Source organism: Phocoena sinus, chromosome 11, assembly GCF_008692025.1.
Source record: "Phocoena sinus isolate mPhoSin1 chromosome 11, mPhoSin1.pri, whole genome shotgun sequence".
In the NCBI taxonomy this organism is placed as follows: Eukaryota; Metazoa; Chordata; class Mammalia; order Artiodactyla; family Phocoenidae; genus Phocoena; species Phocoena sinus.
In genome coordinates this window covers 31,770,382-31,788,069 of record NC_045773.1, presented here as the reverse complement: position 1 = coordinate 31,788,069, position 17,688 = coordinate 31,770,382, and the positions used below count along the sequence as shown (strand labels likewise).

The following is a 17,688-nucleotide window of genomic DNA, read 5'->3' as shown; positions in this document are numbered from 1 at the left end:
TAGCCGGGAGGGAGTCTGGGGAAAAGTCTGGACCTGCCGAAGAGGCAAGAGACTTTTCTTGCCTCTTTGTTTCCTGGTGCATGAGGAGAGGGGAGTAAGAGCGCTGCTTAAAGTAGCTCCAGAGATGGGTGCGAGCCGTGGCTAAAAGTGCGTACCCCAAAGACGTGCATGAGATGCTAAGTCTGCTGCTGCTGCCACCAAGAAGCCTGTGTGTGAGCACAGGTCACTATCCACACCCCCCTTCCGCGGAGCCCGTGCAGCCCGCCACTGCCAGGGTCCCGGAATCCAGGGACCACTTCCCTGAGGGAACGCATGGCGCACCTCAGGCTGGTGGAACCTCATGCTGGCCTCTGCCGCCGCAGGCCCACCCCGCAGTCCGTACCCCTCCCTCCCCCCGGCCTGAGTGAGCCAGAGTCCCCGAATCAGCTGCTCCTTTAACCCTGTCCTGTCTGAGAGAAGAACAGACGCTTTCAGGCGACCTACATGCAGAGGCGGGGCCAAATCCAAAGCTGAACCCCGGGAGCTGTGTGAACAAAGAAGAGAAAGGGAAATCTCTCCCAGCAGCCTAAGAAGCAGTGGATTAAATCTCCACAATCAATTTGATGTACCCTGCATCTGTGGAATATATGAATAGACAACGAATCATCCCAAATTGAGGGGGGACTTTGAGAGCAAGATTTATGACTTTTTCCCCTTTTCCTCTTTTTGTGAGTATGTATGTGTATGCTTCTGTGTGAGATTTTGTTTGTATAGCTCTGCTCTGACCATTTGTCCTAGGGTTCTATCCGTCGGTTTTATTTTTTTTCCTAATAATTATTTTTTATTTTCATAACTTTATTTTACTTTATCTTTTCTTTCTTTCCTTCCTTCCCTCCTTTAGAAAACGAATCATCCCAAAATGAGGAGGTGGACTTCGAGAGCAAGGTTTATGATTTTTTCCCCTTTTCCTCTTTTTGTGAGTATGTGTATGCTTCTGTGTGAGATTTTGTCTGCATAGCTTTGCTTCCACCATTTGTCCTAGGGTTCTATCTGTCCATTTTGTTGTTGTTGTGGTTGGGTTTTTAAAATTTTTTTTTCTTAATAATTATTTTCTATTTTAATAACTTTATTATATTTTATGTTACTTTATTTTATTTTACTTTATCTTCCTTCCTCCTGCTCTCCATCCCTCCTTTCTTTCTTTCCTTCTTTCTTTCTTTCTTTCTTTCTACTTCTACTAATTCTTTCTTTCTACTTTTTCTCCCTTTTATTCTGAGCCGTGTGGATGAAAGGCTCTTGGTGCTGCAGCCAGGAGTCAGTGCTGTGCCCCTGAGGTGGGAGAGCCAACTTCAGGACACTGGTCTACAAGAGACCTCCCAGCTCCACATAAGATCAAATGTTGAAAATCTCCCAGAGATCTCCATCTCAACACCAGCACCCAGTTTCACTCAACGCCCAGCAAGCTACAGTGCTGGACACCCTATGCCAAACAACTAGCACAACATGAACACAACCCCAACCATTAACAGAGAGACTGCCTAAAATCTTAATAAGTCCACAGACACCCAAAAACACACCACCAGACGTGAACCTGCCCAATAGAAAGACAAGATCCAGCCTCATCCACCAGAATACAGGCACTAGTCCCCTCCACCAGGAAGCCTACACAACACACTGAACCAACCTTAGGCACTGGGGACAGACACAAAAAACAACAGGAACTACGAACCTGCAGCCTGCAAAAAGCAGACCCCAAACACAGTAAGATAAGCAAAATAAGAAGACAGAAAAACACACAGCAGATGAAGGAGCAAGATAAAAACCCAACAGACCTAACAAATGAAGAGGAAAAAGGCAGTCTACCTGAAAAAGAATTCAGAATAATGATAGTAAAGATGATCCAAAATCTTGGAAATAGAATAGACAAAATGCAAGAAACATTTAACAAGGACCCAGAAGAACTAAAGATGAAACAAACAACGAAGAACAACACAATCTGAAATTAAAAATATTCTAGATGGGATCAATAGCAGAATAACTGAGGCAGAAGAACGGATAAGTGACCTGGAAGATAAAATAGTGGGAATAACTACTGCAGAGCAGAATAAAGAAAAAACAATGAAAAGAACTGAGGACAGTCTCAGAGACCTCTGGGACAACATTAAACGCACCAACATTCTAATTATAGGGGTTCCAGAAGAAGAAGAGAAAAAGAAAGGGACTGAGAAAATATTTGAAGAGATTATAGTTGAAAACTTCCCTGATATGGGAAAGGAAATAGTTAATCAAGTCCAGGAAGCACAGAGAGTCCCATACAGGATAAATCCAACGAGAAATACGCCAAGACACATATTAATCAAACTGTTAAAAATTAAATACAAAGAAAACATATTAAAAGCAGCAAGGGAAAAACAACAAATAACACACAAGGGAATCCCCATAAGGTTAACAGCTGATCTTTCAGCAGAAACTCTGCAAGCCAGAAGGGACTGGCAGGACATATTTAAAGGGATGAAGGAGAAAAACCTGCAACCAAGATTACTCTACCCAGCAAGGATCTCATTCAGATTTGATGGAGAAATTAAAACCTTTGCAGACAAGCAAAAGCTGAGAGAGTTCAGCACCACCAAACCAGCTTTACAACAAATGCTAAAGAACTTCTCTAGGCACAACACAAGTGAAGGAAAAGACCTACAATAATGAACCCAAAACAATTAAGAAAATTGGATTAGGAACATACATATCGATAATTACCTTAAATGTAAATGGACTAAGTGCTCCCACCAAAAGACACAGATTGGCTGAATGGGTACAAAAACAAGACCCATATATATGCTATCTACCAGTGACCCACTTCAGACCTAGAGACGCATACAGACTGAAAGTAAGGGGATGGAAAAAGATATTCCATGCAAATGGAAACCAAAAGAAAGCTGGAGTAGCAATTCTCATATCAGACAAAATAGACTTTAAAATAAAGACTATTAGAAGAGACAAAGAAGGACACTACATAATGATCAAGGCATCTATCCAAGAGGAAGATATAACAATTGTAAATATTTATGCACCCAACATAGGACCACCTCAATACATAAGGCAAATACTAACAGCCATAAAAGGGGAAATCAAAAGTAGCACATTCATAGTAGGGGACTTTAACACTCCACTTTCACCAATGGACAGATCATCCAAAATGAAAATAAATAAGGAAACACAAGCTTTAAATGAAACATTAAACAAGATGGACTTAATTGATATTTATAGGGCATTCCATCCAAATACAACAGAATACACATTTTTCTGAAGCGCTCATGGAACATTCTCCAGGATAGATCATATCTTGGGTCACAAATCAAGCCTTGGTAAATTTAAGAAAATTGAAAATGTATCAAGTATCTTTTCTGACCTCAATGCTATGAGACTAGATATCAATTACAGGAAAAGATCTGTAAAAACTACAAGCACATGGAGGTAAACAATACACTACTTAATAATGAAGTGATCCATGAAGAAATCAAAGAGGAAATAAAAAAATACTTAGAAACAAATGATAATAGAGACACAACGACCCAAAACCTATGGGATGCAGCAAAAGCAGTTCTAAGAGGGAAGTTTATAGCAATACAATCCTACCTTAAGAAACAGGAAACATCTCGAATAAACAACCTAACCTTACACCTAAAGCAATTAGAGAAAGAAGAACAAAGAAAACCCAAAGTTAGCAGAAGGAAAGAAATCATAAAAATCAGATCAGAAATAAATGAAAAAGAAATGAAGGAAACGATAGCAAAGATCAATAAAACTAAAAGTTGGTTCTTTGAGAAGATAAACAAAATTGATAAACCATTAGCCAGACTCATCAAGAAAAGAAGGGAGAAGACTCAAATCAATAGAATTAGAAATGAAAAAGGAGAAGTAACAACTGACACTGCAGAAATACAAAAGATCATGAGAGATTACTACAAGCAACTCTATGCCAATAAAATGGACAACCTGGAAGAAATGGACAAATTCTTAGAAATGCACAACCTGCCAAGACTGAATCAGGAAGAAATAGAAAATATGAACAGACCAATCAGAAGCCCTGAAATTGAAACTGTGATTAAAAATCTTCCAACACACAAAAGCCCAGGACCAGATGGCTTCACAGAAGAATTCTATCAAACTCTTCCAAAATATAGCAGAGGGAGGAACACTCCCAAACTCATTCTACGAGGCCACCATAACCTTGATACCAAAAGCAGAGAAGGACGTCACAAAGAAAGAAAACTACAGGCCAATATCACTGATGAATGTAGATGCAAAAATCCTCAACAAAATACTAGCAAACAGAATCCAACAGCACATTAAAAGGATCATACACCATGATCAAGTGGGGTTTATCCCAGGAATGCAAGGATTCTTCAATATACGCAAATCAATCAATGGCATAAATCATATTAACAAATTGAAGGAGAAAAACCATATGATCATCTCAATAGATGCCGAGAAAGCTTTCCACAAATTCAACACCCATTTATGATAAACACCCTGCAGAAAGTAGGCATAGAGGGAACTTTCCTCAACATAATAAAGGCCATATATGACAAACCCACAGCCAACATCGTCCTCAATGGTAAGGGTTTTTTTAAAATATAAATTTATTTATTTTATTTTTGGCTATGTTGAGTCTTTGTTGCTGCGTGCAGGCTTTCTGTAGTTGCAGTGTATGTGGGCTACTCTTTGTTGCAGTGTGTGGGCTTCTCACTGCAGTGGCTTCTCTTTATTTCAGAGCACAGGCTCTAGGTGCACGGGTTTCAGTGGTTGTGGCTCACAGGCTCTAGAGCACAGGCTCAGTAGTTGTGGTTCATGGGCTTAATTGCTCCGCAGCCTGTGGGATCTTCCTGGACCAGGGCTCGAACCCATGTCCCTTGCATTGGCAGGCGGATTCTTAACCACTGCACCACCAGGGAAGCCCAGGCTTGATTATATAAAAGCACTTATGGATAACGACACAAAAATATGATTCTCCAGTACTATACAAGTTTTTTTCTATTTCTTAATATAAATGATGAAGATGCTAAGAGAACTTATGAAACAAACTTACTATGCTTTAAACTATGTATTGTTATTTCAAAATTAAGAATGGGAGTGCAGGAAAAGAAATGAGTCCATATGCTTAAGAGTTTTTTATGGAGATAAACTGTTGTTTTACGTAAGTTTTTTGACTGAATTTCTTTTCTTCGAACTAAGTTTATGATTGCTGTTATAGTAACATTAATTATACTTATATTAAGTGATATAGTTGTACCTCAATTTTAAAAATGAGAAAAATGATATAGCTGTATCATATACATACTATGCTATATAGTATATTAATATATAATGTAATCATAAATTATGATAAATATTTTTAAATATAAGAAACAAATAGCACTGTTGGTGGGACTGTAAATTGATGAAGTCACTATGGAAAACATTATAAAAACAGAAGTTCCTCAAAAAATTAGAAGTAGAACTACCGTATGATTCAGCATTCCATTTCTGGTTATATATACACACAAAGGAAACAAAATCAATATCCCAAAAACGTCTCTGCACCCCCATGTTCTGGGCAGGATTATTTACAATAGCCAAGACAAGGAAACAACCTAAATGTTAAGTGTCCATAGATGGATAAATGGGTAAAGAAAATGTAAGATATATAGATATAGAAATGATATAGATATATAGATACAGATATATAATGTAATATTATTCAACAATAAAAAAGGAGATCCTGCCATTGTGACAACATGGATGGACCTCAAGGGCATTATGCTAAGTGAAATAAGTCAGACAAAGACAAATACTGTATGATTTCCATTATATGTGGAATCAAAAAAAAATTAATTCATAGATATGGACAACAGATTGGTGTGGGGGGAGGGATGGATGGAGGAAATGGATGAAGGTGATCAAAAAGGTAAAAACTTCCAGTTATAAGATAAACAAGTTCTGGGTATATAATGTACAACATGGTGACTACAGTATATGTTAAAGTTGCAAACAATAGATCTTAGAAGTTCTCATCACAAGAAAAAGAACTGTAACTATTGATATAATGGATGTTAATTAAACTTATTGTGGTAATCATTTGGCAATATATACTTATATCAAATCATTATGCTGTACACCTTGGACTAATACAATGTTATATATCAATTATATCCCAGTAAAACTGGAAAAATAATTTAAAAAGAAACAAATAAATAGAAGAGATTGATTCCCTTAAACAGAAAGCAAATAGAGATTATTAAATTTTGGGGACTTTCCTGGTGGCGCAGTGGTTAAGAATCCGCCTGCCAATGCAGGGGACATGGGTTCAATCCCTGGTCTGGGAAGATCCCACATGCTTTGGAGCAACTAAGCCTGTGTGCCACAACAACTGAGCCCACATGCCACAACTACTGAAGCCCGCGTGCCCTAGAGCCTGTGCTCCGTGACAAGAGAAGCCACCACAATGAGAAGCCCACTCACCACAACGAAGAGTAGCCCCTGCTCACCGCAACTAAAGAAAGCCCACACGCAATGAAGACCCAATGCCGCCAAAAAAAAAAAAAAATTATTAAATTTTGAATATATGAGTAAATAGGTTACCCTGAAGTGATATCACCAAAATTACTCAAAATTTCTGAGTGCTATCCCTCAAAATTAGTTTCATGTTAACCTTAAGTTAAAAAAGATAAAAGTATATTAATGATCTATGCCAATGTTATTAACTAATTACAAGAAACTTGTCTTCACACACTAATTCCTGCAGATATACGTATAAGTAATAAAAATAACTCCAACAACCGTAACTTTTGATTAGTGAAAGTTAGCTTGTGTTTCTTGGTATGAATTGAGAATGGATGAATAAAATGATTTCTATTAGATGCTTCTCCTTTTGGCATGAGGAAAAGCATAGTATTGGTTCAGTCTTGTAATCTCAATTTTTAATTATATAATGTATATAATTTATATACATAATTGTGCTACAGTTTAGCCTCATAAAATAAACACACCATTTATTATTTTTAAGTCTGTAGAGTTCAGATTAAACTTTCTTTGGGAAGTTGTGACACTTTCAGAACACTTGCAGATACTTTCTCCTGAAAGAACTGACAAAAGATAATGTAAGATAGTGAAAAGAGGAAGGTACTGAACCATGGGTATACTACGTTCCTATCTGTGCAAAAAAGTGGGGGGAACGGTATAAATTCATAAATGTTTGTGCATGCATAGAAGTCAGAGGCGGGAAGATTACCTTTTTTTCACTACAGATGTATTTTTACTCTTGGAAAAAATTTAAATATCAAAAAAATAAACCCTAAAAGAAAGTATGACACTTCAAGGCATGTGTCTTAAACTCGGATTAAGACTGCTACAGTGCTACAGAGTTAAATTAGATCAGCTTGCTTGGAGGAGAGTCATTTTCTAATAGGGTGTTTTTTTTTTTTTTTTAGCCTCCCGGAGCAGGTTGCAGGATCTTAGTTCCCAGACCAGGGACTGAACTCTGGGCCTCAGCAGTGAAAGCCTCGAGGTGTAACCACTGGACCGCCAGGGATTCCCACATTTCCTAATAGGGCTTTTATCTTTCAGCTTATTTAAGATTGAGTTCTGCAAAGATGCATGAAGAAAAATGCCATTTCAAAATTTATATTTGCTAATGTGGGTACTATGATACTATGAACTGGAGTACTGAGACTTATTTTCTTAAGTCAACTGATACAATGTAATGACTTTTACACTACACTGTAGCCCCAGATTACATACATACCACCAGGTATCCAGTTACCTTGTCAAATGCTTGCTGCGTGGGGAGAGGGGAGAACAGGAATATACATTTCAAATGACTGCAAAATTCATCCTTCTTTTAGAAGAGGCTTATTTTCCTTATTGTAAGCCAGGGGAAAGGGTATGGCTTATTATTAGATACCCAAAAAATAAACATTCTAGTTGTAGGAGACGGGAAGGTACATACAAACATATCACCTGTCAAGAGAAGCGAATTCTCAATTTTTTCTCTGAATCTTCAAGAGTTGTTTTTTTTCAGTTAATCAGAGTATTAATTATATTTAACACAAAATCTGTTTCTTGAAATACTTGCTTCATTTGGCTTTCAAAGAAGCTACATTTCTCATATCCTCTTACTTACTGGCTATTCTCAGTCTCCTGCCATTCATTCAGCAATGTCTGTTTGGTCTTGAGCAGGTAACTTAATCTCTCTGGTCCTCACATCTGTAAAAGACGTTTTTAGCACAGTCACCGCTCACTGACTGGGAGCTACTATATATCGTTCGTAGTTACTACCACAAAACCTCTGCTCCGCGCGTCGGCGCTGGCTAGGCCTGAGGTGAACCCACCACACCTCGGAAGACGGTGAGCAGCCTCGGGAATGCTGTGGAAAAGTGAGCAACACTTTCCACACCCGAAGCCAGGCTGGCAATCCGGGCGGAGTTCCCTACGCCCTCGCGCCAGGAAGCCCCAGGAAGCACCAGAAGGCACGGGGTTAACAACCAGGAACTACGCCAGCCTCCGCCGGGGAAGCGAAACCCGTGACTCCACCCCAGCCAGTTCCGTCTTGGGCGCGCCTTCGCTTCCGCCCGCTAACTGCACTTTCGATAAAAACATGGAGTCTAATATTTCCCTCTGGAACTTCTATATTTTCTTCATTTTTCCATCCTTATGACTTTGGTTGTAGATAAAAATTAAGCTGTGATGTATTAGAGACAGGAGTGGCTATGGAAAAAAGGAGCTGGTGAGCGGGCCTGGCGAAAGTGCGTGGCAGGAGCACAGTACGCCCTCTCTTCGCCGGCCGGAAGTTGAGGGACTGAATGGGTTCCGGAACCGGCGGCTGCGCCTCTTCTGTTTCTGCCTGACGCTTAACGGTCGCCCAGCCTCAGAGCTCGTCAGCCTCTGGGCCACCAGGTTCATGTGGAGGCTCCCAGGCGCCCGCTCCGCGCTTCGTGTGGTCCGTACGGCAGTCGAGCGGCACAGTCGGGCCGAGGCGGTGACTGAGACCGTGGCAGGCGCGATGGAGCGCGCTGTGGTGCGCTGTGTGCCCTCGGAGCCTAAGCTAAGTCTGTCGTTCGCGCTGGCCGACGGCAGCCACAAGAACATGCAGCGCGACCAGAGCGAGCCGCTGGGTCGGGCCCTCAGCCGGATCGCTACCAATGCCCTCAAAGGCCACGCGAAGGCGGCCGCCACCAAGAAGAGCAGGAAGAACCGGCCAAACGCAAGCGGCGGCGTGTCCTGTGCGGGGCCTGGGCCCGAGCCGGCTGCAGCCTGCGAACCCGTGGTGAAGCTGTACTACCGGGAGGAGGCAGTGGCTGAAGACGTGCTCAATGTGGACGCCTGGCAGGACGGTGCGGTGCTGCAGATCGGCGATGTCAAGTACAAGGTGGAGCGCAACCCTCCCGCCTTCACCGAGCTGCAGTTGCCGCGCTACATCATGGCCGGCTTCCCGGTGTGCCCCAAGCTCGGCGTCGAATTTGGGGATCCCGCCGGCTCCCTCTTCCGCTGGTACAAGGAAACCAAACCCGGCGCGGCAGAACCTGAGGGCGGAGGACCCTCATCGTTGTCTCCCTCTTCGCCCTCTCCTGGTTGGACTGAGACGGGTGTGGACGAGCGCGTCTACACCCCGTCCAATGCCGACATCGGGCTACGGCTCAAACTTCATTGCACCCCAGGCAATGGGCAGCGCTTCGGGCCAAGCCGGGAGTTGGAAAGTGTGTGTCCAGTGGAGGCCGGGCCCGGCACCTGCACCTTTGACCACCGGCATCTGTACACCAAGAAGGTGACGGACGACGCTCTCATCCGCACTGTCTCCTACAACATCCTGGCCGACACATACGCTCAGACTGAGTTTTCGCGGACGGTCCTGTACCCGTACTGTGCCCCTTATGCCCTGGAACTCGACTACCGCCAGAACCTTATCCAAAAGGAACTCACGGGCTACAACGCCGACCTCATCTGTTTGCAGGAAGTTGACCGCAACGTGTTTACAGACAGCTTGGTGCCGGCCCTGGAGGCCTTTGGGCTGGAGGGCGTGTTTCGAATCAAGCAGCACGAAGGCCTGGCCACTTTCTACCGGAAGTCCAAGTTCAGCCTCCTTAGCCAGCATGACATTGTTTTCCATGAAGCCCTGCAGTCTGACCCACTTCACAAAGAACTGCTGGAGAAACTGGCCTTGTACCCATCAGCGCAGGAGAGGGTGCTCCAGAGATCTTCTGTACTTCAGGTAGAGTAACTCCGCCAGTCTCGACATACTCGTTCTGGAAGGGGCGCCGGGGCCGGGGGTGCTTATAGAGAAGAAACAGTCCAGATTTTACTGAAAGGTGTTTGCTCTTGTATCTTAAGCACGTAATTTAGCCTTCCTTCCTTCCTTCCTCATTGAGCAGATACTTATTGAGTACCTGTAATGCGCCAGGCACACTACAGGTTGCCTTGAACAACACAAACAGGAACTTTTCATAGTGCTTATGATTTAGTGTTTAGCTAAATACAATAATTTAATAGCTAATATTTTCTTACTACTTGCCAAACACTGTTTTGACACATTTTAAAGAATTTGAATTTTAAGTCTGGCATGTTGTACAAAGTGCTCCGTAAATATTAGCTGTTATTTTAATTTTGGCTCATAGTAATCCTAATGTTCCCATTTTATAGATGTTATTCTAAAACTCTGTTGTCCAGAGTTTTTAGGTATTTGGTTTTGTTCATAGTAAGAAGAGCAGCTGCCATTTTTTGAGCACCTACTGTGTCTCATGCACCTCTGAGTAAGCTTATTTAATTGAATCCACACAATTAAATGTCCTCCTTGAGGTGGATGATATTGTCTCTTTTTTACTCATGATGAAGCTGGTTTAGGAAAAAGAAGTGTCCCTCTCCAGGTCTCACTGCTGTAAATGGTAGAGTGGGTATTCAAAGTGAGTTCTGCCTGACTCCAAAGCCCACGCTTACCCACATAAAAACACTGGCTCCAACCTTAGTGTTGTCATGCTAAAATGTATTCCATGCTACCTCTGTGTATTGGACTGTTACTAAAATGTTATGCTGAATCCCATTCATTTATATTCCAAAACTTAAAATTAAATTTCATAATTTCAATCATACTTCATCAGCAGGGAGGCAAATGGAATGTCAGTTCATCATATAGTTTTAGATTTTTTAAAAATTCAGATTGGGAAATAGCATCTGAACTTGGCATTTTCTGTTTATTTTAGGTTTCTGTTCTTCAGTCTACAAAGGACTCTTCTCAAAAGATATGTGTTGCTAATACCCATCTCTACTGGCACCCCAAAGGTAAGTTTTATTGGTTTTCTCAAGTGGCTTGAACGTGGTAACGTAACGTCGGTAAAAGCTGTTTTACACAAATACATCTTTTTTGAGTTTTATTGAGATATCGTTGACATACAGTGCTATACAATTTAAGGTGTATGGTATAATGACTTATACATATTGCAAAATGATTATCACAATAAGTTTAGTTAAAATCTATTGCCTCATATAAATATCCCCCAAAAGGTTTTTTTCCTTGTGATGAGAACTTCTGGGGTTTACTCTCTTAGCACCTTTCAAATATACCACCCAGCAGTGTTAACTATAGCCATTGTGTTGTATATTACATCCCCAATACCATTAATCTTGTAACTGGAAGTTTTACCTTTTGACCACCTTCATCCACTTCCTCCCCACACATACAAATACATATCTTGAATGTCACCCAGATACTGTGGTTTGTTTTTTAATTTCTTTGTTTTTTTTTAACTTAAAGGCAACTTTAGAAAGTACTTAACATTAATGTTTTTTATATTCATAGGTGGGTACATTCGTCTCATTCAAATGGCAGTAGCCTTGGCTCACATTAGACACGTCTCTTGTGATCTGTATCCCAGCATACCAGTTATATTTTGTGGGGACTTTAATAGTACCCCATCAACAGGAATGTATCACTTTGTCATCAGTGGCAATATTCCAGAGGATCATGAAGACTGGACTTCCAATGGGGAAGAGGAACGATGCAACATGTCTCTTACCCATTTCTTCAAACTGAAAAGTGCTTGTGGTGAACCTGCTTACACAAATTACGTTGGTGGCTTTCATGGATGTCTGGATTACATTTTCATTGACTTAAATGCTTTAGAGGTTGAACAGGTGATTCCATTACCTACTCATGAAGAAGTTACCACCCACCAGGCCTTACCTAGTGTTTCCCATCCCTCTGATCACTTAGCACTTGTATGTGATTTAAAATGGAAATAGATTTGTGTCTGATGGAATTTAAATCTGCTTTAGTAGGAAATTTAATATGAATCAAAGCTATGTGTAACCTTCAAAGAGGAAAACTAGGCACTAAGGTAAAATATTCTTACCATACAAGTTATGTTCTAGTGTCTTCATTACATGACTATCATAATGGTTGCATAATATAGTTTCTCTATCCTTTTTTTTCTACACTTGGAGGAAAACATATATTTATGACTAGCAAGAAGAACATTGGGTACTTTTTATACTTTTTTTTACTAGTAATTAAGAATTTTGTAAAAAAAAAATAACCATTTGAATGATCCTGTAGTTTTTCTATCATAACACACATTTCAAATTAAATCATGTATATATAATTAGGGGGAAAGCACATACAAGTTAAAGTGAGAGGCTTATTCTGACACATGGAAGGAATAACATTAGGGTCTACCTCTACCTCAATTTGGTTAGCAATTTAATACAACTTCAGAGCTTTAACAAAAAATTAAAATATACCATTACCAATTCCTATTGCTTCTCATCTTTCATTTTTCAGTTATCATAAGGCATCTTCATTCTCTTAGGATTTTAATTTTTAGTGTATGGTACAAATGGACATATTTATATTCCCATTCTTACTTGCAAGCTCATTTTAACTTTCAGTATGCAAGCACAATTTAGTATTTAAAGTGAACTAACATCGTCAACTTGATCCTGTTGTCTTTAACACCCTTGCCTATGGAAAATGTTCATAAATCAACAGGGTATTTGACATATATTAGACTATAACACAATATGTTAGATATGAGAAACTGCCTATTGATACGGGCTTGCAGTTGTGGATGAACCATGGAGCATTTCTGTGCTACAAGTATTTTCAAAATTGTTGTTTTTTTCTAAATAGGAGAAAGGGAGAGTAGTAGTGGGGCTTTTGAGCATCTCTTGAATAAACTTCTTATAGACTTGAGCATTATAGTTTGAGTTACAGAACACTGTATATGTAATTACATACTGTAAAAAAAATTTTAAGTATGAAGCCAAACTCTTGAAAATTACATAGTTTTACTGATTAGAGTCTAGCCTAGAGTAGTAACTGAGCTTTTCTAACTCAATTATCACCGTACCTTATTTTTAATGTTTTAGCTGTTGCGCTCTTGTTCAAAAGAACCAAAATGTTCTCGTTTTTCTGCATTTAACTTCTAAGCTTAGATAGCTAGAGCTCACTTCAAGAGCTCTGATTTTCCAGTCATGAAGGCCTTTGTTCCACGTTTAGTCTCTAACCCGATACCATAAGGACTTTCATCTTTTGACAAAGTAACCTGTATTTTCATATTCTGCTCACTATCCAATGTATTGTTTACTCTTAGTAATTTTGAGAATGAGAGGGTTTTACTTGCACTTCAGATTGAACCTTGAAGTGCTTAAAAGTACGTGCCAGAAAAATTAGGGTGGCAGTTTCCTGGGATCTTGTTTAGAAAAGGCTGTAAGTGAAAAATTGATGCTACCAAATTGTGCCTTCCTAAAAAGCATCTTGAAAGCATTTTTTAACATCAGTTTACAAATATAGAAATAATATATTGAAGCCAGAATCTGATTCTTTTGCAATTTTTTTTTCCGTTTTAATATTTGGTTTTGGTTTGCTTTCAAACAAACATGTGGACAGGACTTACTACAGTAAGTTGAGAGAAAAAGTTTAAGCAAAAAAGTTGAGAAACATAAAAGTGTAACATGACATCCTCATGCCCATGAGAAAAACATACAGGTCCTGTATTAACACCACAGCTAGCTAGATGGAACTCTGCTCTGAAAAATTCTAAACACTTATCAAACATTCCACATCCTGATACTTTAAATTTGATATTTGCTGACTAAACAATGATCAGATTGTACACAGGCATTTCAGAATATTAGAATATAGAATATTATTTTGAAGTGCATATACTTTGGTCAAATCTCTAGCATATAGATATGTTAGTATGGTTAGTCCAAATGTAGGGAACACTAAGAAAACTGTATAAATAGCATACCAAAATGTCCTTGTATATGAGCTAGAATAAAGTGTTATTCAGAAATGTTTAAGTGTTTAAAGCCATCTCTGTGATTGAATTTTTCTATTACATTTAGATTTTTTTAGTACATTTAATTATAAAATATGGAAAGTAGTAACTGGTGAACCACATTTTACAATGTTACAAGTTCTTGCTATAGGAATTAACATTCTGAAAATTTTGTTATCAATGACAAACTACTATTACAGAACATATTATCCTGTTAAATGCTTTTTTTTTTAATTTTATTTTTTTATTATTTTTTTTTTGCGGTATGCGAGCCTCTCACTGCTGTGGCCTCTCCCGTTGCAGAGCACAGGCTCCGGACGCACAGGCTCAGCAGCCATGGCTCACAGGCCCAGCCGCTCCGTGGCATGTGGGATCTTCCCGGACCGGGGCACAAACCCGTGTCCCCTGCATCGGCAGGCGGACTCTCAACCACTGTGCTACCAGGGAAGCCCTAAATGAATTCTTATACAGTTGCCACTACAGACATACACACTGGTAGTTCATAATTCATTAGTGAATAAATCATTTCTGGCTATGTGATGTTCTTTAAAATTCTAGAAACTAAAATCAGTTTCAAATTTTCAAGAATTTTACTGGTTGGTGACGTTTTTGAGTCATCAAAATGTGGTGGTTTCAGTCCAAAGGTAGATCTCTGAGCAACATAAGGGGGAGAAGTACAAAGAACACTACTGTGGGAAAATCTCCCTGGTGGAAATTGACACCGTTAGATCTCACATTCTCCAGCTATGAAATACAGGCAGAAATTCCCTACAAACTAGTCTGAGACAAAACCAAAACCCATATATAATGAAAGATAAAAGTTTGCACTACTGGTTTATCATAAGACCCACATGGCAACTCAAGAGGGAAAATCTTTCCTAATAGCCAACCAGTTTTCCAAACATAATTCAAAAACATTTAAATGTGGGAATTCCCTGGCAGTCCAGTGGTTAGGACTCTGCGCTTCCACTGCAGGGGGCAGGTTCAATCCCTGGTCAGGGAACTAAGATCCTGAATGACACGCAGTGCAGCCAAGAAAAAAAAAAACAGAAATCAATGACATTAAAAACAAGAAATCAATAGAGAAAATCAACTAAACCAAAAGCTGGTTCTTTGAAAAGATGAATAAAATTGATAAGCCTCTAGCCAGACTGAGGATACAGATTACCATTATCAGAAATGAAAGTGAGGACATCACTACACATCCCATGGACTTTAAAAGTCAGTTTGGGGGGCTTCCTTGGTGGCGCAGTGGTTGAGAATCTGCCTGCCAATGCAGGGGACACGGGTTCGAGCCCTGGTCTGGGAAGATCCCACATGCCGCGGAGCAAATGGGCCCGTGAGCCACAACTACTGAGCCTGCGCGTCTGGAGCCTATGCTCCGCAACGAGAGGCCACGATAGTGAGAGGCCCGCGCACCGCAATGAAGAGTGGCCCCTGCTCGCCGCAACTAGAGAAAGCCCTCGCACAGAAACGAAGACCCAACACAGCCAAAAATAAATAAATAAAAAAAAAAAAAAAAAAAAAAAAAAGAATCCTTCCTTTAAAAAAAAAAAAAAAAAAAGTCAGTTTGGGGACTTCCTTCCCTGGTGGTCCAGTGGTTAACACTCCATCCTTCCAATGTAGTGGGCTTGGGTTTGATCCCTGGTTGGGGAGCTAAGATCCAACATGCTGTGCAGCGTGGCCAAAAAAAAAAAAAAAGCAGTTTGATCCCAGTAAATATCTGGAAATAATTATTACTACATATGAGATAATTCTGTGTATACACTAATGAAAATGAAGTCTCAGTAAATGAGACACTGATACTCTGGAAGATTAAGATAAACATTTCACTTATGTTTTATTTTCATTGAAGAATATATAAGGTAAAGGGGGGAATCCATGGAAGCAAACATGTAACAAAATACTACCACAGAAAAGCAACTGAATGATTTGAGAAAAAAAGACAATGGGGAATATTATGGACAACAACAACAAAAAAGCCCATTAACAGAGGGACAGAAAACAGAAAATGGTTCTATCCTCAACTCTGATGCTGCTAGTCAGCCTTTAAGGGAACCACAATCCCTCTTCAGCTTCTCTGTTAACATACTTAACAATTATTTGACAGAGTATTTTTTAAGCTGTGGGTATAATCAACTGTTCTGTATAATACAGGAGGGTCACAGAGACCTCTTTTTGATTGATCAATACTATGTTTAACATTTGTGTAAACAGTAAGCAATGAATATAATGTCAAGTATTTCATAAAAGAGTACTGAGCATGTCAATAAATTAGGACAGTGATAGTGATTTTATAAGTTTGCATTGTTTTCAAAGAATGTTAAAACACAGTGAAAGGCATTCTAGGGATTATCTCTCAATTTACACTTTTCCCCAAAGCATTTACTCACTTCTACTTGGAAAAAAATGTAACTTCTCAACTTAATTTAAAAACAAAAACAAAAAACTACCACAAGGACTGAAGAAAAAGAATAATTTCTTGGGGTAAAAACATGCCAAATCAGGCTTCCCTGGTGGCGCAGTGGTTGAGAGTCCGCCTGCCGATGCAGGGGACACGGGTTCGTGCCCCGGTCTGGGAAGATCCCACATGCCGTGGAGCGGCTGGGCCCATGAGCCATGGCTGCTGAGCCTGCGCATCCGGAGCCTGTGCTCTGCAACAGGAGAGGCCACAACAGTGAGAGGCCCGCATACCACAAAAAACAAAACAAAACAAAACAAACAAAAAAAAACATGCCAAATCGCCAAGTTAATGTTTTCTTTAAAAAATAAAAAAGAACAAGCAATCTTGCAAATCTTTATTTAACCCATTTAGCAAAAATTAGGCAATTTTAGGTTCCTAATGCAGTCATTTCCAACAATGGTAGTAAGAGCTGCCATATCTTGAAAGTAAGATTATATGGATTCTCTTTATCTTCAGAGTTCATGAAAGCATCTTTGACTTACTTGGTTTAGTCTTTTAAAAATTAATACAACAATGGTAATTTAACTATGATCCTATCATTGAACCTCTGAAGTTTTGTATCCCCTAGTTGAACCCCATAAAAACCACACATACTATATACCCTTATCTTAGTTTTATCCAAGAAATGAGACCTTTCTTATTTGGAGGGAAGAAGGAAGAATTCATCCAGTGAGCTAGAGAAGATGCACTTACATGAAATAACACAAGTTTAGCATACACTTTCTCCCAGGAACCTGTTTCACCATCACCAACTACTTAATTCTAAATTCCTTTTGCTTTGTCCAGTAGTTTTTTTGTTTTGTTTTTTTTTACAATTCAAATATACACATTATTTTACAAGCATGTATTGGCTTTGAAACCAAGATTCCAATCCATAAATTTATCTAAATCTAAGCCATTAATAATCATAAAAATGCAAGGTTTATGAAATACATAAAA

At 39.6% G+C, this 17,688-nt stretch overlaps 2 protein-coding genes across 2 annotated transcripts in view; one reads left to right on the top strand and one right to left on the bottom strand.

Annotated features, from left to right (window-relative positions):
* DNAH12 (dynein axonemal heavy chain 12) overlaps positions 1-8,600 on the bottom strand; it is a 235,342-nt gene extending 226,742 nt beyond the window's left edge. Inside the window, exon 1 of the mRNA XM_032647909.1 lies at positions 8,138-8,600. The gene's annotated coding sequence lies outside the window, so the exon portion shown is untranslated. The remainder of the gene's footprint in view (positions 1-8,137) is intronic.
* Positions 8,601-8,813: 213 nt separating this feature from the next.
* On the top strand, positions 8,814-14,316 carry PDE12 (phosphodiesterase 12). The gene is made up of 3 exons (XM_032647910.1): positions 8,814-10,222; positions 11,208-11,286; positions 11,804-14,316. The coding sequence occupies exons 1-3, from the start codon at positions 8,915-8,917 to the stop codon at positions 12,244-12,246; spliced, it is 1,830 nt and encodes a 609-aa protein (XP_032503801.1). The 5' UTR covers positions 8,814-8,914; the 3' UTR covers positions 12,247-14,316.
* The last annotated feature ends 3,372 nt before the right edge of the window (positions 14,317-17,688 follow it).

Coding starts and splice junctions, on each gene's coding strand:
- PDE12 (XM_032647910.1), top strand. CDS start 8,915: ATGTGGAGGCTCCCAGGCGCCCGCTCCGCGCTTCGTGTGGTCCGTACG. Junction 10,223..11,207: donor AGAGATCTTCTGTACTTCAG/GTAGAGTAACTC, acceptor TGTTTATTTTAG/GTTTCTGTTCTTCAGTCTAC. Junction 11,287..11,803: donor TCTCTACTGGCACCCCAAAG/GTAAGTTTTATT, acceptor TTATATTCATAG/GTGGGTACATTCGTCTCATT.